The sequence below is a fragment of the Schistocerca gregaria genome, chromosome 1 (genome assembly GCF_023897955.1).
Source record: "Schistocerca gregaria isolate iqSchGreg1 chromosome 1, iqSchGreg1.2, whole genome shotgun sequence".
NCBI lineage: Eukaryota > Metazoa > Arthropoda > Insecta > Orthoptera > Acrididae > Schistocerca > Schistocerca gregaria.
Window position 1 is genome coordinate 636,732,009 of NC_064920.1, and position 25,067 is coordinate 636,757,075.

The window sequence follows — 25,067 nt, forward strand, 5'->3', positions numbered from 1 at the left end:
TTGCGCAGAAATCAGTAACTGTAAATAAGTGAAAGAGCTATAATTAAGTGTTCAGAACACATTCCTTTCCGAGAGTTGTGTTTCTATTATAATTTTACATTCCATTTCCTTGCTCTCAGCGAAGCACACTCATTGATTATTTCATTAATAATTTTAGCGAGTGTATCATATCCTGTCGACAAGACCGCTGAATGTGACACTTAGCTTCACCCCTACTCAACCTTGGGTAATTTTTACATCATCTTTAACTTTCTGAAACCGTGTGGACAAGATGCTGCCGTTCTGTAGTTTCATACATATCCTCTAAGGTAATTTCGATGTTTCGATAAGCATCTCGTTATCTACACTCTGAAGAGAGAAAAAAAAAAACTTTAAAATATCCAAACAGGAAGCTCTGTCAGTGCTACTCATCAGCAGTTTCTCGCGGAATTTTGAAAGACGCTGTTCCGTTAACTAGCTCAGCTCTGTTGATATTTCTGCTATGTTTTCCACGAAAATCTGCTGTGTATATTTCAGTATAAGTTATAGATCTTCCATTTAACGTGTTCCTGGGAAAAATGAAATTGAGATGAAATGGTGAGTTGTAAGGGAGGTCGGTTTTCCATTTTATTTATATTTCATTCAATGCTTACGAGTATTCTAGCGTAAACATGATCCCTGCAGCCCTCAGGTGGCAGAAATTGGCAAAACGCGAAAGGCTTCGTTAAACAGCATATTTGCTTCCGCACCCGCTCGCCAACATTAGAGATCCTACAATACTGTAGCGAATATAGCAGCAAAAATCCCATTGTTAAAAAATGAGCTATCTGTTAGGCGTCACCTGCACGAACCAAGCGCACTGTTGACACATATCTCATGTGAGTCTATTTCGCAGTTCTTTCTGTATGATTCTACCTGGAGCAAATGACGCTGTGCCAACAACGTGCGTTTACGGTCTCGGGCCGAGGGAAAGGCTTCTTGAGAGCTTCATTTGGGTGAAAATACATTCACATTATGCCACAGCCTTTGCTATTTTCATAAATATCCTCAAAGCCATTTTGATGTTTAGATAAGAGTCTGTTCACCCATACATTGGGAAAAAACCTTCAAAATATCCGAATGGTGTGCTGTGTCAGTACCCAATGCAACTAGAACTTAAAAATGGACATTTCATTAACTATCACCCTGTATCAATATGTCTAGCTTTGGTGACAGAATCAGCTGCACAATTTGCAAGATAAATTACAAAGCTTTCATTTAGTGTGATTCAGGACAGGAAATTAAAATTAAATGAACTGATGTGATATATTTGTGGTCTGTTTTTGATTTCACGTATTATTCTATCAAATACTTTGAAGCATTCCAACCCTAACTGTCTTGGTCCAGACTTCAGTCAACAGAAATCGGCAAAAATCAGAACCCCTTGATCAAAAAGCATATTTCCTTCAACACCCACTCACTTACATTTGAGGTTCTATAATACAGTATCAGAATAGCAGCAAGAAATCCAGTGTTGAATATTGATGAGCTGTGTAGCCTTCAAATGTATGAACCAAGTGCACTGTTGCCACTGAAATCATGTTTGCAATGGACATCTATCTACATCTACATCCATACTCCGCAAGCCACCTGATGGTCTGTAGTAGTGGTTTCTTTATTATACTGCTTGGATGAAATGACAATGTGATATTAGCATGCGTTTGCAGTTGCGGGTGAAGGGAAAGCATTCTCATAAACTGAGGATAGGAACACAGGGGGTAGAAGTGCTCATGTAACAATATTTTAGTTTTGTGCCAACTCTGTGTCCTTGACTGGGCCTATTTCACCACCCCATTTGTATGACCTTGCTTGTGGGAGAGCATCACACAAACTATCTCATGAAAGCCTACTTATAAAGTTTCAAGATGCAGATTTAAGTGAGTAATCTAATCAAATTCTACAATCTTACATATCACTCCTGTAGAGAATGCAAATGCAGTTACAGTAGGCAGAGAGATGATTAACCAAGCATTCTTACCATGCCCCATATTTGAATGGAATGAGAAGTAGCCCAAGTAACTGATGCAATGTTCAGTAACCTGTGTCATGCACTTCACAGTAATTTGCAGATTATAGAAGCTGATATTCACTCAACTTTGTAGCACAAGTGTTTTGTGTCCAGCCACTGCCAATGTTAGTGATATTAAGATACACTACTGGTTCATATAGCAGGCATTACAACATGTGATTCTTAAGCTGTGCAGTATCAAAGCATTGAGTACATGTGAAGTCCCTGGAGTGGATTGAGGAAATTGCCATTTGTTCTGTTCACAACATCTTTCTCCCCCTGCGTGTCAACATGTAGAGCATCAGTGATTGGATCTTGCTCTATGTTGGTTCTCTGTGTTACTCAGGAGAGATATGATATATAATATGTGTGTACCGTTTTATGATGAAATTAGTGTTTCTTTGTTTTAAATTCCTCTGAGCATGCTTGCAACATCCTTTTGTAAATGGTTACCTGAAAAATCAGTTATCTGAACCTGCCTTACTGTATACACGGGGAGTTGCAACCAGAGTGCACAAGTAAGAGGTGTGGCCTCATTGTGTTGCAGGTGGTCCAGAAGTGAGTGATGTGCCCCCACCGGCCCCTCCGCCCCCTGGCAGCAGCGTGTCAGTCGCCACCTCCACGTCGTCGGTGCCGCCCACGGCCGGCATGCCCACAGGCCCCGGCGACCGCCCTGCACCGCTCACACTGTCTGAACTGCCCGAGCCGCCCATCCCAGTGTCCGAGATCGGGCCCATCCCGCCGCCGCCCATGTTCAGCTCGTCTCCGCAGCCACCGCCCACCTCTGTCGGCATGCCTGTGCCCACATTCTTGTTTGACGGTAAGCCCACATCTTCTGGCAGGCCAGAGCATATGCTAGTATAAGATGTGTGTTACCATCGATATTTGAGTCATAACAGCACATAAAAATGAAAAGAAAATTAGGGAATAGTGACCACAGATAAATGGATTTGAAATCATTCCCAGTGTATGGTTGCCATCAAAACAACCTGCTGTCATCATTCACAGTACTGCATGTTCACAAATATTATGCTTGTAATAAGCTTGCTTTCCACCTCTGTAGCTGGTGGTCAGCTTGGCTGACTGCCACGTGGATCTTCTCTTTATGGGAGAACTGGCATGGGGTGCATTCATGGTCACGGGGTCAATGGAGGTGCTATTCTACTGATTGTTAGTGGTTTCGTGGTCAAGAAACCTGACAATGACCAGGAGAGCAGTGTGCCAACCTTATGACTTCTCCACACCCTATCCAGTGATGACATTGGCAGAGGATGACACAATGGTCACCTTTAAAATAGCACTTTGGAACACAGTAGATGTTGTAGACCTTATACCAGGCAGTTCTTGTGGCCTTCTATCACTGACATAAGTTGTGGCAGTGAAGTGATGTGTACGTGCCAGTCAGTTGCATGGAAATAGCACAGTAGGATAGACTGATGGGGAATGTAACATAGTGGAAAGGAGCTATCATGTTTTGATGTACCTATGACCATCCAGTAAATGACAGTGCCCTGATGTATTGGTGCAGATTGTCCAAAGTATCTACAAGGAATGGGTGTGTCTCATAACTGTGTAACATGACATGAGAACAGTGGTTGTGAATAGATCCTAACTCACAGGGATCAGAGATGAGTGTCATGCTTTGTCAATGATAAATGATAGAGGAATTGATGTTGTCAGCAAATGCAGATCCATCTTGAGCACTGTCTGGATGAACTGCATGCAGTTGTGCAGTGTACATTTGAAGGTGGTTCTGTGACGTTGTTGGGCTATGTTGCATAGAATGACTGGGGTCCACTCATTCAGGTTACCATGAATAGGAACCAGGATGCTTACTTCAGTTTTCTTGGTGAACACTTGTTCCCTCTCCTACACATTCATGACGAGTATGCTATGGACACTTCCATCTTGTAAGATGACAACAACTGTTTTCAAAGGGCATCATGTGTGTAAGTCTATAGATTGAGGAACAGTGAGACACCCTATTGCACCTCAAATGGCCCTCTAAATCACCAGATCTTATTCCTACAGGAAATGTCTGGGATGATGTGGAACATTATGAAACAAAGCAATCAACATCTCCAAAAGTTGGTGGCTCTATAATATCTAAACAACGGCTGGCTTCAGCTTTATATGGATACCTGGAGAAATATCAAGGCTAGAGATGATGATACACAGTATTAGTATGATGTCTCTTGGGGGTTATTAATTTTTTGGACTGTGTCCTTATACTGGATCTTTAGAGATTGGCTGTTGATTGCGTGATATGGAGAGTTGTCTTTTCACATGTAAAATATGCAAGTTTTTTTTAGAATTTAGTTTATGCTTGCCATGTAACACAGAAGCAGGTTGTGATACAAAATAAAATGAATTTCATTTTTAAGGAAAATTCCATTTGCTGCAGGATTTCATGACATGAAAACAGTTACATAAAGAAGAATTACTCAAGCAAATGAGTCTTTTGTAAAGAAAGGGACAAGACTGGCAAATGAACATTGATCATATAATATCACTGGCTGCAAGAAAGCATAGCTGTAAGATAGTTTCTTTTGGAATGTAGATATCTATTACTCGAATTTGATTGTTAAGGAAAGAAGAAAAAAAAGACTGGATCATTTTGAGAATAACAAATAGGAAAGTGTTAAGAGCAAGAAAATTCCCATTGAGGAATACATCATAGTCAACCATGTCTTATGCCGGTCAATCCAGATTACATCTTAATTGAGAGAGAGCCAGAGGCATGTTGTAAAAGAGAAAAGGAATGTCAAGAATTGCTGTATCCTGCTACTAGCGCATGTGTGTGTGTGTGTGGGGGGGGGGGGGGGGGGGGGGGCGCGCGCCAAGTGTAGTGTCACTGCATGTGTATACCTAAATCAACCACCAACTGTATCAGCATGAGCTGGCCACTGAAGGGCACCTTTAAGAAGTGTACACACAGCATGGTCTGTGCTGTGCTGTCTACCAGTGACTTGCACCTACGTATGTGTGGAGCAGTGCTGACTCTCACTCACTAAGTTCTTTTAGTTTGTACCAATCACATCAGTTGTTCTTTGTATCACTTATGTTGCACCTTCTGTGTGATTCTTTTTTGTTTTATGTGTGGGGATATGAGAGGTTTATTTCCATTATTGTTCAGAAGTTTATGAATGAAGCCATATTTGTGTTACTTTGTTACTGCAAGATTATTTCGTCCTCATCGCCAATGTGTAGTAACCAAGAAATACACAAAACTGATGTAAGTAACACAAATATGTAAGTAATACAAATAAGACAAAAGAATCATACAGAAGCTGCAACGTAAGCAATACACAGAACGACTGATGTGAGTGGTACAAACTAAAAGAACGTATTGAGCATGAGACTGCACTAATCCACACTTATATAGGTGCAAGTCACCAGTATATGCCATAGTGGAGACTGTGCAGAGTGTGCATGCTTCCTACAGACAGACTCTGGTGGGCAGCCCATGCTGAGACAGTTGGCAGTTGATTTAAGTACACACACACACACACACACACACACACACACAGCGACACTACACTTGGCACACTTGCACTCACCTGCACTAGTAGCAGGATACAACAAGAATGTATAATGTATGGTTGACATCAGATATTGAAACCAGTACAAGAATGTGAAGAGACAAACTTTGTAGATATGAAATTGAGATCCCATTTAACCCCATCAGGTTGTCATTTGAGATTAGCTGGTGAATAAATAAAGAAGACGTTAGGCTAGAGAGTGGTGATGTTTTTGACTTATCAGTGATTATTCTCTTTGTGTCATTTAATTGGAAATCACTACTACTACTACTACTACTACTACTACTGCTACTACTAGGTCACACAGGAGAGCAGTATTTGGCAATAGCTGACGACTGAACTGTGTCACCAATTTACAATCTCAGGTGTTCAAGTAAAATAGCTGGTTAAGTTGAGGTCCAGAACACTCGCTGTAAGTCACTCTTTATAAGTGATGCTATGGAAGTGCACTATGCTTATTCTAGATTATTACCTCTTGAAAACTGTTGAAACAATGCATTCGAAGTGTATTGTACACATGAGGGAGCAATATGTTACTGATTAAAACTTGGGCATATTGTCTAGTAGCAGTGATGATAATCAGGGAAATGCAAAGACACGTGTAGAAAGAAGAACTATGCAGAAGCTAAGTAACTTTTGCATCCATCATACACATTAGATAACACAACAATATACATAAACCTTCTACAGCATCTAAAGTGCTCCTGAGGTGAAAGGGACCTAGCAGTGAAGCAAATATGGAAAAAATCGTTGACTGCTCACATCAGTCCAGGAGGTCACATTTTTATTAATGAGGCAGTAATGTTTTGCTTCCAGTAGGAGGAAATTTTTTCAAAAAGTAGCAATGATTTTGGAAAAAAATGTTTATTCCAAGTTACTGGAAGCTTAAGTTTTGACTGTGTAAGCATGATAACCTAATGTTATAACTTAATGCAGTTTCTTTATTTCCTCAGTTCATTTGACTTGTTTGCTACAGGCATTCTTTCTTTTCCTTTTAAGTAGTCTGATCTGCTAGCTTATAAACTGAGTAAATTTTTTTCATGCTTGGTTTTGGAACTGTGCTGAGAAGAAACACTTTTTTAATAAAATTATATAACCATGCACACTATTTTACATATATGTATGAAAAGAATAGTGCAATAAATGTCTGTTTCAAAATCACTAAATGTAGGCCTCTTATTGGTGGGCGTTTGGTAACTGTTACTTGAAATATTTCATATCAAAATGATTATATCTTGTTTCTCCTATCCCCTATCTCTCTCCTACCTTGTGTGTCTGTACCTCCTCCTCCTTTTCCATCCCAATATGGAATTCTGTTTGATTATTTTGCGTGGAAAGGATTTGAAATAAATTATAAGAGGTATCTGATTACCTCATTAAAAGGAAGCAAAAATGAGCCCGTGTAAATAAAATAAACAATACATCCAAGAACAACTCATTGTTTGCATAGTTGACTGTGTAGGTCACATACTCATTATATTGCAGCTGACTTTTTTGATTGGGGATTCTAGTGAAATGTAATTATTTTGTGTGTGCGTATTTTTTGATGTGTTTGTCATACTGACATTATTTATCAGATCAAGATGAGGGCTCGTGCTGCGATGAAGGTGAGGATGAAGATGATGAAGGTGATGAAGATGATGCACACTACCTGTTCCGTGTTCCACAGCCTGATCCAAGTATAGACACGACACGTGTTGAGGAGATACCGGCAAAAGAACCAAAGTTCCATGCTGTGCCGCTTAAGTCTGCATTGAAAAAGAAAGGTAGTGGAGGCAGTAATACAGGAGGGAGTGGTCCAGGTACTCCACAGAACACACCAACACAAGAAAGCAGGCCTCTCACTCTGCGCCAGGACCATACGTCCTTCAAGTAAGTCTTTGTGTAGCTAATATCATTCAAACACTTGCTAGAAGCAATATGTCATAGATACTCAGGAAATTTTCTGATTTTAGTGAGAGATGTAAGATTGCGCATGGAAGGGGGGGGGGGGGGGGGAGGCGGAGGGTTGCTCATATGTTCGTATATTTCCTTTCATTTTAGTTAATGTTTGAAAGAGTGTTTTAATGTTGAACATGTAAGCAGTAGAAAGCATTAAACCATTTATAAACTGGGGTAAAGAAACTTATATCTTCTCAGTTTCTGTACTAATTTTCTTTCCTTTCTTCATTCTCTAAATCTTCAGGAGTTCACTTTCTGTTATATTCATTGACAGAAGTTCCTGTTACCCAGAAGATAGTAACTCCATTACCATTTTATTAATACAATTTTAACTCTTGTATTATTGTATGAAATTGATTCAATTTGTTTCATCTCACGTTACTGGTATGTTATGGTGTGCAGAACTGTTTCACAGATGCGTATGAAATAGAATCAGTATTATGAACCATGGTTATCCTATCTGCTGGCAATCCTGTTTACTGAATATTCTACAACCATATAGATAAAGCCACTAATTTGACATCATTAATTAAAATGCAGGTTCTAAATTGAGCCACAAAAGGATAAATAGTTATTTGTATGTTAATTGAAACTGCATGCCAAATATGAACAAGGTATGACAAACTATAAAATGTAAACAAAATAGTGCTGATGGCACTTTAATTAACTTTGCATATCACATAAGGTGATCTAAAGTTCATCTTCTAATTATAGATTAAGGTTTAATTGGGAATACTCAAAAGAACACATGAGCAGGATAATACTTTTTTATTGTATCATAAAAACACATCATACCTGAAAAGAATGGGCAATCAGTAAACATCAGTGATGTGAAAGAGATAATAAGAGAGAGTGGGATCTTAAGCAATATTGCAATACATTTATAATACACAATGAATCAGTGACTGACTGCCATAAGTCATTGTACAGTGCACTGCGGAGTGTACCCTGTAACTTTACTAGTTATTTCCTTTCCTGTTCCACTCACAAACAGAGCAAGGGAAAAATAACTGTCTATAAGCCTCTGTGTGAGCCCTAATTTCCTGTATCTTATCATAGTGGTTCTTACGTGAAACATATTTTGGTGGCAGTAGAATTGTTCCACAATCAGCTTCAAATGCAGGTTCTCTAAATTTTCTCAATTGTCCACCTTGAAAAGAAAATAGCCTTCCCTCCAGGTATTCTCACTTAAGCTCCTGAAGAATCTCCATAATACTTGCATGTTATTTGAACCTACCAGTAACAAATCTACCTGGTGGCCTCTCAATTGTTTTGATATATTTATTTAATCTGATCTAGTGCAAATTCCAAACTCTCTTGCATTACTCTAGAATAATAGCACTAGTGTCCTATATGTGGTCTCCTTTACAGATGAACCACAATTTCCCAATATTCTCCCAATAAACCAAGGTCAACCATTCTTCTTCCCTACCATAGTCCTCACATGGTTGTCCCATTTTGTATCACTTTACAGTGTTGCGCCCAGATATTTAAATGATGTGTCTGTGTTAAGCAGGGCATTACAGATGGTGTATCTAACATTAGGGGTTTGTTTTTCCTACTTATCAGCATTAACCTAGGCTCTTCTACACTTACAGCTAGTTTTCATTTATCACGTCAACTAGAAATTTTGTGCAAGTCATCTTGTGCCCTCCAACAGTCACTCAACTTCAACACCCTACCATACACCACAGCATTATCGGAAACAACTACAGATTACTGCCCACGGTGTCCATCACATCATTTATGTATATGATCCTGTCACACTGCCCTTGGGCACTACTGACTTTGAAAAGTAATATAGTTTCTCTAGATGGCAGCCACTTGAGGCAAAGATACTGCTACCACACCAAGTGCACGTTCACAAAATATTTTAAATAAATTTTAAAGCATACAATTATGTGATATACTGCAATATGTTTCAATATAAATTAACTGAATGAATTAAAAATGAGACAATGGCTGCAGCTAACATGCCCTTAAAAATAGATTCAGTATTCATTATCTACTACTGGCCAGTTTCTTAATGTTTTTTATCAGGTGACGAAACTGAATCAAAGAGGTCTGTGAAAATCAACAAACTGCCATAAATGAGTGACGTGTATATTCTCCTATAGAGATATAAAGGAACCATTAAATGTTAAGGGCAATAGAAAAATGTTTGTACCCAACGTCAAAATTTTGGCAGTATTGTCACAAGTGTAATAAGAGTTGCTCTGTGTCAAGGCATTCCATAGAAAAACCCTTAAATGTGACGATGAAAAATGACATTGTGCATAGCTCATAACCAAATCTGACACTCAATTGTATTCAATATCCAGTAAAATAAGGGAAAGGCAACCACTCGTCTATAATGGACTGATATTAGGAGCATAGAAACATGTAACAGAAAATAGTATTTACACTACCTTTCAAGCTCTTTGTTCCATCCAGGAATTTCTGTCTATTGCACTGCAACAATGTCTGCATCCACCATAGTTCTGTAATAGGGACAATGACAATTTTTTTGAGTGGTTTTCAATTGGTAGTAGTGTCATTGCTTCAACAAAAATTTTTTTTAAAAACAGTACATTGTTATTTTTTGAAAAAAAAAAGTAGCTTTTTTCCTAAATCTGGGAAGTGGTACATATCGTAATATGTCTTGTATGTACCCAAATCTCACTGACAAGTAGTTACCAGAAAATGGTTTTTCTCAGCTTCAGAAACTCAAGACTTAACACTTTTAAAAGGAAATGAGGTGTGTCTGCATAACACATGATGACACACTCAAGCATATGGTATATAAATATATAAAATTTTCTACAGCAGTTGTTGTTACTGTAGTTCACACTGAAAGGAGACATCTGAGGAGGCCATTCACTGCCAATAAACACATCATTATTTGTGTCAAGGTGCCAGCTATTTCGTTTTAATTTTTCTGATTTGTAGAACCCCTGTAACAGCAAGACAAGATGGTGGACTGTATGTTCACATTTCTTTCTATAATTCATCATAATGTTTGTACTCAGAGAAGTAAATTTGTGGAACTCTAATTCTCGTCTTAAATGGGTATTAACCTTTTTTGTAACTATACAGCTCTTGATGTAAGATCTAATCAGTAAACAGAAACCATTTGTCATGAAACATCAAAATCATAAATATGTTTGCTGATTACAAAATAGGCCACAGTTTTTCAGTGGCTTTGAATTTTATTTTGTAAGAAACTGGGCTTCATATTCTCTACCTTCCCCCTGTCACATATTACTGTGAGTACTTCCCCTGCCCCCACCCACCCCATTCCACCCACGCCATCCTCCCATTTCAGCTTTTGTATATGTCCTTGGCTCCATAGGTCTTGGTATGAAATAGTACCTAAAAACAGCTGCTGAGCAATGTAAGAGGAAGAGCAGTGGTTGTTTCAAAGTAGCTATGTTCTATTAATATAAAAAGAAGTAATAACAATATGGAAAACACAGACTGATACTCACCACACAGAGGGGTTGAGTCACAGACAGGTACAATGAAAATGTATGCTAGAAATATTTCAGCTTTTGGACAAAGTCCTTCTTCAGAGGCAGAAAACTGTCACACATTCACTCAACAACTCACTCACACATGGCCACTTTCTCTGGATACCATTTGGGTCTTAGTGGATTCTTATTCTGTAAAATAGAGTTTCAATTCTAATTCAGGTATTGTTATTCACATTTAAGGTGCTTTCAATAAAATATTTCAGGTGATTATTGAAGAGATCCCTTTAATAGATCAATTTATTATGATTTGATTTTACATCTGAGCTAGAACTCTTGTCTGTGATCATATTGATTTTGATAATAATTAAATGTTAATACTCTTTCTGTCTGGTCTCTAATTAAATGCAGTGAAAAGACTTACCTGAATGAAAGTGTAGGGGAACTGAAGGTGTAGGACACCACTGATTTGCCTGGGTTTGTATGGTACTCCAGAAGGAGGGAAGGGCACATATATAATTGTTTCATACTGCTACATCGATACTAGAGATGAATCTCTAATGTTTGTCATTCATTCATTCGTTCGTTCATTCATTCATTATGTTTCATACATTCTATTAAAAAGAGAACCTTCAGGGCTGTGTAACGGGTTAAGGTTTATGTTAATAAAGTGAAGCTTATTAACTGTCAGTTTATTGCTCTGAATTGTTTGTACACAATGAAGCTAAATTTAAGATGTATAAATTAGTGTGAATCTGCTTTATGAAAGAAGCTGCTTCTTACTCATGTATATTAAATAACTACTGTTTATATCACATTGGACTTTAATACATTCTTAGGCATATGGTCAGTGACATGTTCATGAACCGACTATCTTATTATGTGCCGGTACTGCAATTTCCAGTCGTCTGCCAAGTATCTGACTTATCTAGTTCTCTTTTACTCATTCTTTCACCCTGTTGTTGCACTATGCTTTTTGAAAGCTGCTATTTCCTGAAATAATAAACTGAAGAATGTACAGCAAACAACTGCTGACCTGTTGCGTATTGGTGGAAAGCTACCTTCGTCAGCACAGAGGATCAGATGCCACAGGAATTTAGGTCCTAAAATAGGTAGTGATGTACACTATGTGATCAAAAGTATCCACACACCACCAAAAATATATGTTTTTCATATTAGGTGCATTGTGCTGCCACCTACTGCCAGTACTCCATATCAGCTACCTCAGTAGTCATTAGACATCGTGAGAGAGTGGAATGGGGTGCTCTGCAGAACTCACAGACTTTGAATGTGGTCAGGTGATTGGGTGTCACTTGTATCATATGCCTGTACACAAGATTTCCAGACTCCTAAACATCCCTAGGTCCACTACAGGCTGACCTCGTCTGTTGACTGACAGAGACCAGTGACAGTTGAAGATGCTCATAATGTATAATAGGCAGACATCTATCCAGACCACCATTCAGGAATTCCCAACTGCATCAGGTTCCATTGGAAGTACTATGAAAGTGAGTCAGGAGGTAAGAAAACTGGAAATTCATGGTCGATCAGCTGCTCATATGTCACACATTATTTTGTAAAAGCCAAATGACATCTCACTTGGTGTAAGAATCATAATCATTGGACGATTGAACAGTGGGAAAACATTGTGTGGAGTGACTAATTATGGTACACGATGTGACGATCCCATGGCAGTGTGGGTATGGCGAATGCCCGGTGAACGTCATCTGCCAGAATGTGTAGTGGCAACAGTAAAACTCAGAGGCAGTGGTGTTATGGTGTGGTCATGTTTTTCATGGATGGGGCTTGCATCCCTTGTTCTTTTGCATGGCATTATCACAGCACAGGCATACATTGATGTTTTAAGCACCTTCTTGCTTCCCACTGTTGAAGAGCAGTTTGGGGATCGCGATTGCATCTTTCAACACGATCGAGCACCTTTTCATAATGCACGGCCTGTGGCAGAGTGGTTACACGACAATAACATTCCTGTATTGGACTGGTCTGCACGTAGTCCTGAACTGAATCCTATAGAACAGATTTGGAATGTTTTGGAACACCGACTTCATGCCAAGCCTCACCAACCAATATCAATACCTCTCCTCAGTGCAGCACTCAATGAAGAATGGGCTGCCATTCCCAAAGAAACTTTCCAGCACCTGATTGAATGTACGCCTTTGAGAGTGGAAGCTATCATCAAGGCTAAGGGTGGGACAACACCAAATTGAATTCCAGCATTACCAATGGAGGATGCCACGAACTTGTAAGTCATTTTCAGCTAGGTTTTTGGATACTTTTGATCACATAGTGCATCAATAAATTGTGACTGAAGTATTTTTTAACAAAGGTCTCATATTTTACATTTCCACCACAAGGCTGCAATTTTCATAAATAGCGCTGCCTTCAAAAAAGAGTCTCAGCCATCATCATCTTAGTCTTAAAAAAACCATATTGGATAGTTCATATATTTTCTTGAGTATAAAAATACTTTTACTGTAATATCACCTTTTAGTTGTTAACTTTTATTTTTAGGTGACCAATTTTGATCTTCTAAAGAGATCGTAATCAGATATACATTCATTGATGACTGTAGAAATTGCTGGCATGGAGAAGGTTCATCCATGCTGGTGTGGGGTGTTCTCCATGCCAGCATGGATCGACCAGCTCCAGGGTCAGCGATTCCTTCTGTCATCAAGAAATGTAGATATGACAATGATATCTTTAGAAAATCGAAACCAGTCATCTGAAAATAAAAATTAACAACTGAAATGTGAGCACAACTGTGTTTATTAAATTAGTTATAATTTTAATAGGTCACTGTTTTCTTGGATGTTCCAAAACAACTTTTACTTTAGTTTCAGTGGTTCTACAGTACAGTGTTGCATACTGAGTTTTTTGTTGCCATTCAAAGAAATATTTAGGTATTAATGTTTGCACTGAATTAGTGATTGGATTGTAATATATCTCTTACTTTTCTTATGCTTGCATAGAAGGCCATCTTCTAGACCTCGAACAAGGATAAGGTAACTGCTTTGATAACATAATTATAAACTTATTCCAAACAAATGTGCATTAAAAACTTCTAAAACGGCACCTGCCTAAATAAGATAAATATTCAAGAGATCATAAGTGTTAAATGCATATTATTCTATCAAAATAGTCACATTGAGAGCTGGTTTTTGATTGAAAAAGGACTAAAATCTTTTATCCATAGTTTTCTTAGCTAAAATGATATTTTATAGTAACTTGGAGAACTTATTTTTTAAATTAATTTCTATCCCGTTTTATGTTTGCACAGTTTAGATAAATACACGTAGTGTATGTATATGAAAACGTAAATGGAAGAGTAATTACATAAAAAAACAATGAGTGACAATCTTCTGCTATAAGGATTTCCCTCTAGAGTGAAGAAATGTTAGGTGAGGTAGAGGTGTGAATGTAAAATTATTTAAAAGACTGCATTCTAAAAATATCACTTCAAATCCCATATGAAATGAGATTAAATAAGACAGGATAAAACAGCAAGTATAGTTTGAATTGCTGCTATCTGTAATTTTGTCACAGACTCGTGAAACAAAATGTCATCTGCAGAGTGGAAAATGCTAAAGTATTTTTGATGTTTTAGACATTTCTGAAATATAACTTTCATGCAAACAGGGAGCCTGTGAATAATGATCCCTGATGTGGGTTTTCTAAGTATTAGAGAGAACTAACTTGGCTTAATATTATTGCTGAGAACATTATTTTGTTACAGTGATGATGATATTGCCCAAGTCTCTGTATTATGTCGGTACCAATGATGTGTGTCGCTTTGGATCGGAGGAGATTCTCTATGGTTTCGGGTGGCTAGTGGAAATGGTAAAGACTGCCTGTCTTGCTTTAGAGATTAGATTAAGGCAGAGCTCACCATCTGCAGCATCATCGATAGAACCGTCATCCTTTGGTGCAGAGTCGAGTGGAGGGTCTGTATCAGAGGCTCAGGCAGTTCTGTGACCATGTAGGTTGCAGATTCCTTGACTTGTGCCAAGGTGGGTTTCTAGGTTCCGCTTAATAAGTCATTAGCCCACTACATACAGGAGGCAGCTACACAGGTAGGCTGTGTGGTAGGGACTGGGCAGTTTTTTTTAGGTTAGAGGGTCTCAGGGAACCACGGAAAGGGCATCCATCTAAAAGGGGGCAGGTAAAATACAGTAAGGTAGTTATAGAAATGATCGGTATTGTAGTTGTAAATTGTCGTAGCTGTGGTGGGAAAGGGAGCTCCAAGCCCTAATAGAAAGCACTGAAGTCAAATAGTTGTAGGTACAGAAATCTGGCTAAAGCCAGATATAAGTTCATCCAAAATTTTTTCAAATGATCTAACAGTGTTCAGAAAGGATAGATTAAATACAGTTGGTAGTGGAGTGTTTATTGCTGTCAGAAGTAGTTTGCCTTTAAGTGAATCTGAAGTAGATAGTTCCTGCAAAATAGTATGGGTAGAGGCTATACCTGACAGTCAGACTAAACTATTAATTTGATTGTTTTACTGACCCCTGACTAAGTAGATACAGTTGCTGAACAGTTGAAAGAAAACCTGAGTTTCATTTCAAATAGCTACCCCACTCATACAATGATAGTCAGTGGTGACTTCAATCTACCCTCAATGTGCTGGAAAATGATATGTTTAAAGCTGGTGGCAGGCATAAAATGTCATTCGAAATTGTACCGAATGCTTTCTCAGAAAATTATTTTGAACAAATAGTTCATGATCCCACTTTAAGCGTCAATGGTTGTGAAAGCATGCTTGATCTCTCAGCAACAAATAATCCTGGACAAATAGTGAGTGCTGTGATGAATACAGGGATTAGCAACCACAAGGCAGTTGCTGCTAGGCTGAATACCATAACACCTACAACCATCAAAAAGAAATACAAAGTATATCTATTTGAGAAAGCTGGTTAAAATGCTCTTACTGCATTTTTAAAAGACAGTCTTCACTCTTTCCAATCTGATCATGTAAGCGCAGAAAAGTTGTGGAATGATTTCAAAAAGATAGTGTCAACAGAAATTGAGAGATATATACCACATAAACTAATACATGATGGTACTGATCCCCCATGGTACACAAAACAGGTCAGGTCACTGTTACAGAAGCAGTGAAAAAAGTATGCCAAATTTAAAAGAATGCAAAATCCCCAAGATTGTCAATGTTTTCAATATGTTTGAAATGTAACACATGCTTCAATGCGAGATGCTTTTAATAATTTCCACAATGAAATTTTGTCTTGAAATCTGGCAAAAAACCCAGAGAGATTCTGGGCATACATAAAGCACACCAGTGGCAAGACACAATCAATACCTTCACTACGTGATAACAACGGTGAAGTCACTGATGACAGTGCCACTAAAACAGAGTTATTAAACACTCCAATCAAGTACAATTGCCAAGATCAGAAACATAGAAGTAGATCCTTGGTGTAACAAAGCAGCTTAAATCAATAAAGCCAAGGCCTCCGGACGAGATTGTATACCAGTCAGGTTCCTCTCAGAGTATGCTGATACAATAGCTCCATGTTTAGGAATTACATACAACCACTCGCTCACAGAAAGATCAGTACCTAAAGACTGGAAAATTGCTCAAGTCATACCAATACCCAAAAAGGGAAGTATGAGTAATCTGCTGAATTACCAGCCCATATCACTAACATCGATTTTCAGTAGGGTTTTGTAACATTATGAAGCATCTTGAAGAAAATGATTTATTGACACACAGTCAGCATGGATTCAGAAAATGTCATTCTTGCAAAACACAACTAGCTGTTTGAAGTAATGAGTGCCATCGGCAGGGGATGTCAAACTGATTCCATATTTTTAGATTTCCAGAAGGCTTTCGACACAGTTCCTTACAAGTGTCTTCTCACCAAACTGCGTGCCTATGGAATATCGCCTCAGTTGTGTGGCTTGGATTCATGATTTCCTGTCCGAAAGGTCACAGTTCGTAGTAATAAATGGAAAGTCATCAAGTAAAACAGAAGTAATATCCAGCATTCTCCAAGGAAGTGTTACAGGCCCTCTATTGTTCCTGATCTATATTAACGACATAGGAGACAATCTCGGTAGCCATCTTAGATTGTTTGCAGATGAGGCTGTCATTTACCGCCTTGCAAAGTCATCAGATGACCAACATGAATTTCAAAATCAATAGATAAGATATCTGTAAAGTGGCAATTGACACTGAATAAAGAAAAGTGTGAAGTTAATCACCTGAGTACTAAAAGAAATCTACTAAATTTCAATTATGCGATGTCACACAAATCTGAAGGCTGTTAATTCAACTAAATACTTAGGAATTAGCGTTACAGATAACTTAAATTGTAATGATCTCATAGATAATGTTGTGGGTAGAACAAACCAAAGACTGTGATTCATTGGCAGAACACTTCGAAGGTGCAACAGGTCTACTAAAGATAGACTTGTCCACCCTATTCTGAAATATTGGTGTGCAGTGTGGGATCCGCATTAGGTGGGGCTGATAGGTGACATTGAAAAAGTTCAAAGAAGGGCAGATCATTTTGTATTATTGCAAAATATGGGAGATAGTGCCACACGCAATACGTGAATTGGAGTGGAAATCATGAAAACAAAGACATTTTTCTTTGCGGAGGGATCTTCTCATGAAATTTCAATCACCAGTTTTCTCCTCCGATTGTGAAAACATTCTGTTGGCACCCACCTACAAAGGGAGAAATGATCATGATGATATAATAAGAGGAATCGGGGCTTGCACAGAAAAATTTAAGTGCTCGTTTCTCCTGTGCGCCGTTTGAGAGTGGAACGGTAGAGAGACAGCTTGAAGGTGGTTCATTGAATCCTCTGCCAGGCACTTTATTGTGAATATCAGAGTAATCACGTAGATGTAGATGTGGATGAGTAGTTGGGATGTTTGACAGTCAAGTGAAATAGACTGTTTCAGTCAGTGCTTCCACTGAGGACTTTACCTTTCTGAGCGAACTGGAATAGTTTTCACTCAGCTGTGAGATGTAAATTTAGGGACTACTCGAAAGAGAGAGAATGTTGTACTGAGCACTTGTCCCTCCAGTACTACTTTCCAGTGGAGTCTTTGGCAGAGGAAGAAGCAGGGCCAGTTGGATGGTAGTCAATGCCTTGCAGGATGATAGTATGTTCTGCTGACTAATATTTCCTGTTACATAGAAGTTCTGCTTGGAGAAACGTTTCTTTGATTATTTATAATCTAAATGCCCTTCTTGTCTAGTGTGACATATAGAATATTAACCTGTAAGACAGTCTGTGTTTGAAAACCAGATAGAATCAGAGTGCTGGATTAATGACATTTTGTCTAATACCTTGTAACTTTGACCACACATAATTAAACAGATTTTAGTCTAATTGTATGTTCACACTTCAGAAAAAAACGTGAAGGCAGTTGAAAGACAGCTTATTGGCTGCAGAATTACATAGGATTTTTTCTGTTAAATTAAGTAATGTTACAGCATCAGGAAGGGCACCTGCACACAACCATGTGTGAGACATCTGATAAGCAAAGATGCAGTAAATCGAGACCCTGCAATAAAGATGTGATAAATGTGATGAAAATGAAATAAGAGTGTTTTTATTGATACCCATTTTGATCATTATTACAGTGAAAGTGTACTGTGATAGCCTGATTTAGAAACAACCACCAGGAGGTTGTACTTATTAGAACACAAGTTTTTGTAGGAAGTTATTTTGATAAACTGTTTTCATGGTGTCAGGCAAGTAACACTATGCTGACTGCGTCGGTTTGGTTTTCTCAATCCTTATTCTTGGGAGAAGATCAACAACTTCTGTCTGCAATTTTCTGCAGTTTACATACTAATTCTCACAATTATAGAATAAAAGAGTTGTTAGGAAATTTCAGAAAAATAAGAAGGAAGAAGTGTTAATCCTAAATAAATGTTATTTCTTTTAAACTGTCATAGTCTTGTATATTGCACATGCTTCAACATTACCTATAGCTGACACTTAAATTTGGAATTAAATTGTCAGACAATAACAGTTAACTTTCTTTTTTCTTTCCATCAGTCTACTGACTGGTTTGATGCGGCCCGCCACGAATTCCTTTCCTGTGCTAACCTCTTCATTTCAGAGTAGCACTTGCTACCTATGTCCTCAATTATTTGCTTGACGTTTTCCAATCTCTGTCTTCCTCTACAGTTTTTGCCCTCTATGGTTCCCTCTAGTACCATGGAAGTCATTCCCTCATGTCTTAGCAGATGTCCTATCATCCTGTCCCTTCCCCTTATCAGTGTTTTCCACATATTCCTTTCCTCTCTGATTCTGCATAGAACCTCCTCATTCCTTACCTTATCAGTCCACCTAATTTTCAACATTCGTCTATAGCACCACATCTCAAATGCTTCGATTCTTTTCTGTTCCAGTTTTCCCACAGTCCATGTTTCACTACCATTCAATGCTGTACTCCAGACGTACATCCTCAGAAATTTCTTCCTCAAATTAAGGCCGGTATTTGATATTAGTAGACTTCTCTTGGCCAGAAATGCCTTTTTTGCCATAGCGAGTCTGCTTTTGATGTCTTCCTTGCTCCGTCCGTCGTTCGTTATTTTACTGCCTAGGTAGCAGAATTCCTTAAATTCATTGACTTCGTGACCATCAATCCTGATGTTAAGTTTCTCGCTGTTCTCATTCCTACTACTTCTCATTACCTTCGTCTTTCTCCGATTTACTCTCAAACCATACTCTGCACTCATTAAACTGTTCATTCCGTTCAGCAGATCATTTAATTCTTCTTCACTTTCACTCAGGATAGCAATGTCATCAGCGAATCGTATCATTGATATCCTTTCACCTTGTATTTTAATTCCACTCTTGAACCTTTCTTTTATTTCCATCATTGCTTCCTCGATGTACAGATTGAAGAGTAGGGGCGAAAGGCTACAGCCTTGTCTTACACCCTTCTTAATACGAGCACTTCGTTCTTGATCGTCCACTCCTATTATTCCCTCTTGGTGGTTGTACATATTGTATATGACCCGTCTCTCCCTATAGCTTACCCCTACTTTTTTCAGTATCTCGAACAGCTTGCACCATTTTATATTGTCGAACACTTTTTCCAGGTCGACAAATCCTATGAACGTGTCTTGATTTTTCTTTAGCCTTGCCTCCATTATTAGCCGTAACGTCAGAATCGCCTCTCTCGTGCCTTTACTTTTCCTAAAGCCAAACTGATCGTCATCTAGTGCATTCTCAATTTTCTTTTCCATTCTTCTGTATATTATTCTTGTAAGCAGCTTCGATGCATGAGCTGTTAAGCTGATTGTGCGATAATTCTCGCACTTGTTAGCTCTTGCCGTCTTCGGAATTGTGTGGATGATGCTTTTCCGAAAGTCAGATGGTATGTCGCCAGACTCATATAATCTACACACCAATGTGAATAGTCATTTTGTTGCCACTTCCCCTAATGATTTTAGAAATTCTGATGGAATGTTATCTATCCCTTCTGCCTTATTTGACCGTAAGTCCTCCAAAGCTCTTTTAAATTCCGATTCTAATACTGGATCCCCTATCTCTTCCAAATCGACTCCTGTTTCTTCTTCTATCACATCAGTCAAATCTTCACCCTCATAGAGGCTTTCAATGTATTCTTTTCACCTATCTGCTCTCTCCTCTGCATTTAACAGTGGAGTTCCTGTTGCACTCTTAATGTTACCACCGTTGCTTTTAACGTCGCCAAAGGTTGTTTTGACTTTCCTGTATGCTGAGTCTGTCCTTCCGACAATCATATCTTTTTCGATGTCTTCACATTTTTCCTGCAGCCATTTCGTCTTAGCTTCCCTGCACTTCCTATTTATTTCATTCCTGAGCGACTTGTATTTCTGTATTCCTGATTTTCCCGGAACTTGTTTGTACTTCCTCCTTTCATCAATCAACTGAAGTATTTCTTCTGTTGCCCATGGTTTCTTTGCAGCTACCTTCTTTGTACCTATGTTTTCCTTCCCAACTTCTGTGATGGCCCTTTTTAGAGATGTCCATACCTCTTCAACTGTACTGCCTACTGTGCTATTCCTTATTGCTGTATCTATAGCGTTAGAGAACTTCAAACGTATCTCGTCATTCCTTAGAACTTCCATATCCCACTTCTTTGCGTATTGATTCTTCCTGGCTACTGTCGTGAACTTCAGCCTACTCTTCATCACTACTATATTGTGATCTGAGTCTATATCTGCTCCTGGGTACGCCTTACAATCCAGTATCTGATTTCAGAATCTCTGTCTGACCATGATGTAATCTAATTGAAATCTTCCCGTATCTCCCGGCCTTTTCCAAGTATACCTCCTCCTCTTATGATTCTTGAACAGGGTATTTGCTATTACTAGCTGAAACTTGTTACAGAACTCAATTAGTCTTTCTCCTCTTTCATTCCTTGTCCCAAGCCCATATTCTCCTGTAACCTTTTCTTCTACACCTTCCCCTACAACTGCATTCCAGTCGCCCATGACTATTAGATTTTTGTCCCACTTTATATACTGCATTACCCTTTCAATATCCTCATACACTTTCTCTATCTATTCATCTTCAACTTGCGACATCGGCATGTATACCTGAACTATCGTTGTCGGTGTTGGTCTGCTGTCGATTCTGATTAGAGCAACCCGGTCACTGAACTGTTCACAGTAACACACCCTCTGCCCTACCTTCCTATTCATAACGAATCCTACACCTGTTATACCATTTTCTGCTGCTGTTGATATTACCCGATACTCATCTGACCAGAAATCCTTGTCTTCCTTCCACTTCACTTCACTGACCCCTACTATATCTAGATTGAGCCTTTGCATTTTCCTTTTCAGATTTTCTACTTTCCCTACCACGTTCATGCTTCTGACATTCCACGTCCCGACTCGTAGAACGTTATCCTTTCGTTGATTATTCAATCTTTTTCTCATGGTAACCTCCCCCTTGGCAGTCCCCTCCCGGAGATCCGAATGGGGGACTATTCCAGAAACTTTTGCCAATGGAGAGATCATCATGACACTTCTTCAACTACAGGCCACATGTCCTGTGGATACACGTTACGTGTCTTTCATGCAGTGGTTTCCATTGCCTTCTGCATCCTCATGTCGTTGATCATTGCTGATTCTTCCGCTTTTAGGGGCAATTTCCCACCCCTAGGACAAGAGAGTGCCCTGAACCTCTATCCGCTCCTCCGCCCTCTTTGACAAGGTCATTGGCAGAATGAGGCTGACTTCTTATGCCGGAAGTCTTCCGCCGCCAATGGCGATTATTTATCAAAATTTAGGCTGTGGCGGGGATCGAACCCGGGACCGAAAACGTTTTGATTATGAATCAAAGACGCTACCCCTAGACCAAGGGTCCGTCCTTACAGTTAACATAGGGAAAAAATATATATATATATATATATATATATATATATATATATATATATATATATATATATATTTCTTAAAAAAAAATGATGTTATGTTTCAGTGCTCGTCCTGTGAGATTCGGAATCCCTCTGCCATGTACAATGGAAAATAAGGAGAACACAAGGCCATATGTGATAAGAGAGGATGGTGATGGACCAGTCCTTTATCGGGAAGATGCTGACAGTGATGAGGAAAGTATGTGATATGCTTCATGTTAAAATGAAAGAGGATATTGCTATAAAAGTAAATTTGTGTTATTACTTTTTCTAATATTATTTGACATTTGTGTGGAAATAAAACAGCATATGTGTGTAATTAACAAAGCCTGGATTAATATAGCTGGGTAAAGAACTTAATCTCATTGTTTCTGTAGTGTAATTTATTATCAATCACGTGAAAATATGTATCAAAAAAATAAAAAAAGCTTATTGTCATAATATTGTGCACCTCTTTAAGTTTCTATAATTTTTTAATAATTTATGAATTTTTGTTATACATTAGTAATCCAACAATAACATATTGAGTTTTGGTAAAGTTTTATACTGAAAAACATTATTTCAGAATCACAAGGCATCTGTGATTCGGTGCAGAACACAGCATAGCTCTTTTTAATTAGTGACTGTGTGTTTTTGTTTCTATAATTAAATCCACACAATTTTCACAATCATTGGAATATCCTGTATTTTGGTTTTAGAAGGGTTTAGGACCCTTGCAGCTTGAGGCTATTCGATAGGGAAATCTTTTACACTTCTTGTTTTGTGGCAGTGAAGCAATTGCCCATGTAGATGTGTCTCCTATGCTGTCAGAAATCCTTCTTCAGTTGATTCTCTGATTTTCTCTTTAGACTCCTCCAAGTGAGTCACAATATATACCACAATTACATTATAATTCGTGTTATGTGATGGTTGTGAGGCTTTTGGAAAGGACGTATTTTACGAACATTAGAACATTTGTATGTAGTATCTGTAAGGACTGCCTGAGATCAATTTTCTTCTGTTCAACTGTATTTTGAGAAAGGGTTGATTAAAGATTGTTGAAGGAAAATGCAACCACCCAGAACATTATTGCACAACATAGAAATATTTCCAATGCAGTTGGGAAAAAAATAAATACAGTGAGCCTGTTAATACAGAACTCATATTGGTAGGCAGTAATGTCAGTGCTGGTTGACCATGCTGTAATTTATTTTTATTTGTTTAAAATACTCTCTCACATTTAACACTGCTAGTTAAGTGATGCTGTTCTGTGTGATATCTAATAAATAGTACTCGGTGTTGACATGCTCCTAGTTCTGCATTGTATATAGCAATCTTAATTTCCAGTAGTAATTTTAATCATTGCTTGCAACTTCAGTTTCATTGTCCTTAATGATCAACTTAAGAGATTTTGAAAAAATGCAGATGGAACTAATAAGGGATTTTGTCATGAAAAATATTAATTGGCAGTAGAAAATGGATATGACACAATAAAAGTTGCAGCATCTCATCTTAGAGTAAAGATTTCTTTAAAACTCTTATATGCATAGTGAGGAAGACACTGAATAAAGTTCCTGCAAAGAGTTATTACTTCTTAATCAAAATTATTATTGTTGAATACATACTATAAACTTGCACAGATAATGATCATGCATCAAAAATGCAGATTATAGAATTTTACTTGCACTAAAATGTTTCTTGCTTTATCATATAGCAATAAAGAAACTCAAACATATACCATGATTTTACAGTTGTTCTTACATAAGACAAAAACATTTTTACTCCTGTAAAGGTCGCCTTGCTGCTAAGATTGCACGGAAAGATAGTTTGGCTCTGAAACTTGCTTTGCGGCCCAACAGGCAAGAACTGATTGCTCGCAACATAATTCACGAAGAAAGTGAAAATGAACGAATGGAGACAAAGGAAGCAATTGGTGCACGGCTGATAAGGTGTGTTACACTTCAAATAATATTATGTATAATATGTTACTTTATGCATTTAAGTAATCAGTGTATACTCAGTTTTATTCAAACACAGCTGTCATAAAAGGTTTTAAAATGTGAAGAAAGAAATGAAATCTTGACTCAATATAAATGTATCAGGGGTTTCTTATTCTGAAATACTGTAAAACTATAGAAATAGATTGCATCCACTTAACACAAGATATTGTAACCACCTTAACATACACAAACTGATGACTGATATCAGGGTGTCAGAACAGATTGATCATTTGAGTTTGGAAACAGATAAGAATTCAAGTGAAGTTGTGTAGAAAATTTGATAAAAAGACAAAATCTGTACAAGACAGAAACAAAATTTCAAAACTAATTCTGTCATTTGATTTCTCTCTTGCACTGTGTAAAATTTTAGATTCACTGATCCAACTATTCGTATTTTTATTTCTATCTTATCCTTTTATGTTTCTTGCTCTCTATTAAAAAAAGAACAAATATTACTTTATGAAAAACAGATATCTAGTAGCAGCTTACTTTGTGTTATTGTGTGTTTGATAATTTTCTACATCTCTGTCATTGGAAGCCTTTTTGTGTCTCTTTACAGCATGTTTTAAATTTGTGTAAATTTGAAATAGGCTTAAGTGACTCTTTTATTCTCTCTCTCTCTCTCTCTCTCTCTCTCTCTCTCTCTCTCTCTCTCTCTCTCTCTCTCTCTCCTCAGTTTTTTTGTTTAGGGCAAATAGTAAGGTAAAAAAA

The 25,067-nt window shown here is 38.0% G+C and overlaps 1 protein-coding gene across 5 annotated transcripts in view; it reads left to right on the top strand.

The window, feature by feature from the left end:
* The window catches only part of LOC126360357 (phosphatase and actin regulator 2), a 717,887-nt gene that overhangs the window by 679,806 nt on the left and 13,014 nt on the right, over positions 1–25,067 (top strand). For 3 of the 5 annotated variants that reach the window (XM_050007705.1, XM_050007703.1, XM_050007706.1), the window contains 5 exons: positions 2,574–2,846; positions 7,146–7,440; positions 13,949–13,981; positions 22,443–22,576; positions 24,149–24,305. In XM_050007705.1, the coding sequence (XP_049863662.1) occupies positions 2,574–2,846; positions 7,146–7,440; positions 13,949–13,981; positions 22,443–22,576; positions 24,149–24,305 (892 nt within the window). The remainder of the gene's footprint in view (positions 1–2,573; positions 2,847–7,145; positions 7,441–13,948; positions 13,982–22,442; positions 22,577–24,148; positions 24,306–25,067) is intronic. The other 2 variants (XM_050007704.1, XM_050007707.1) reach the window with 1 other exon arrangement.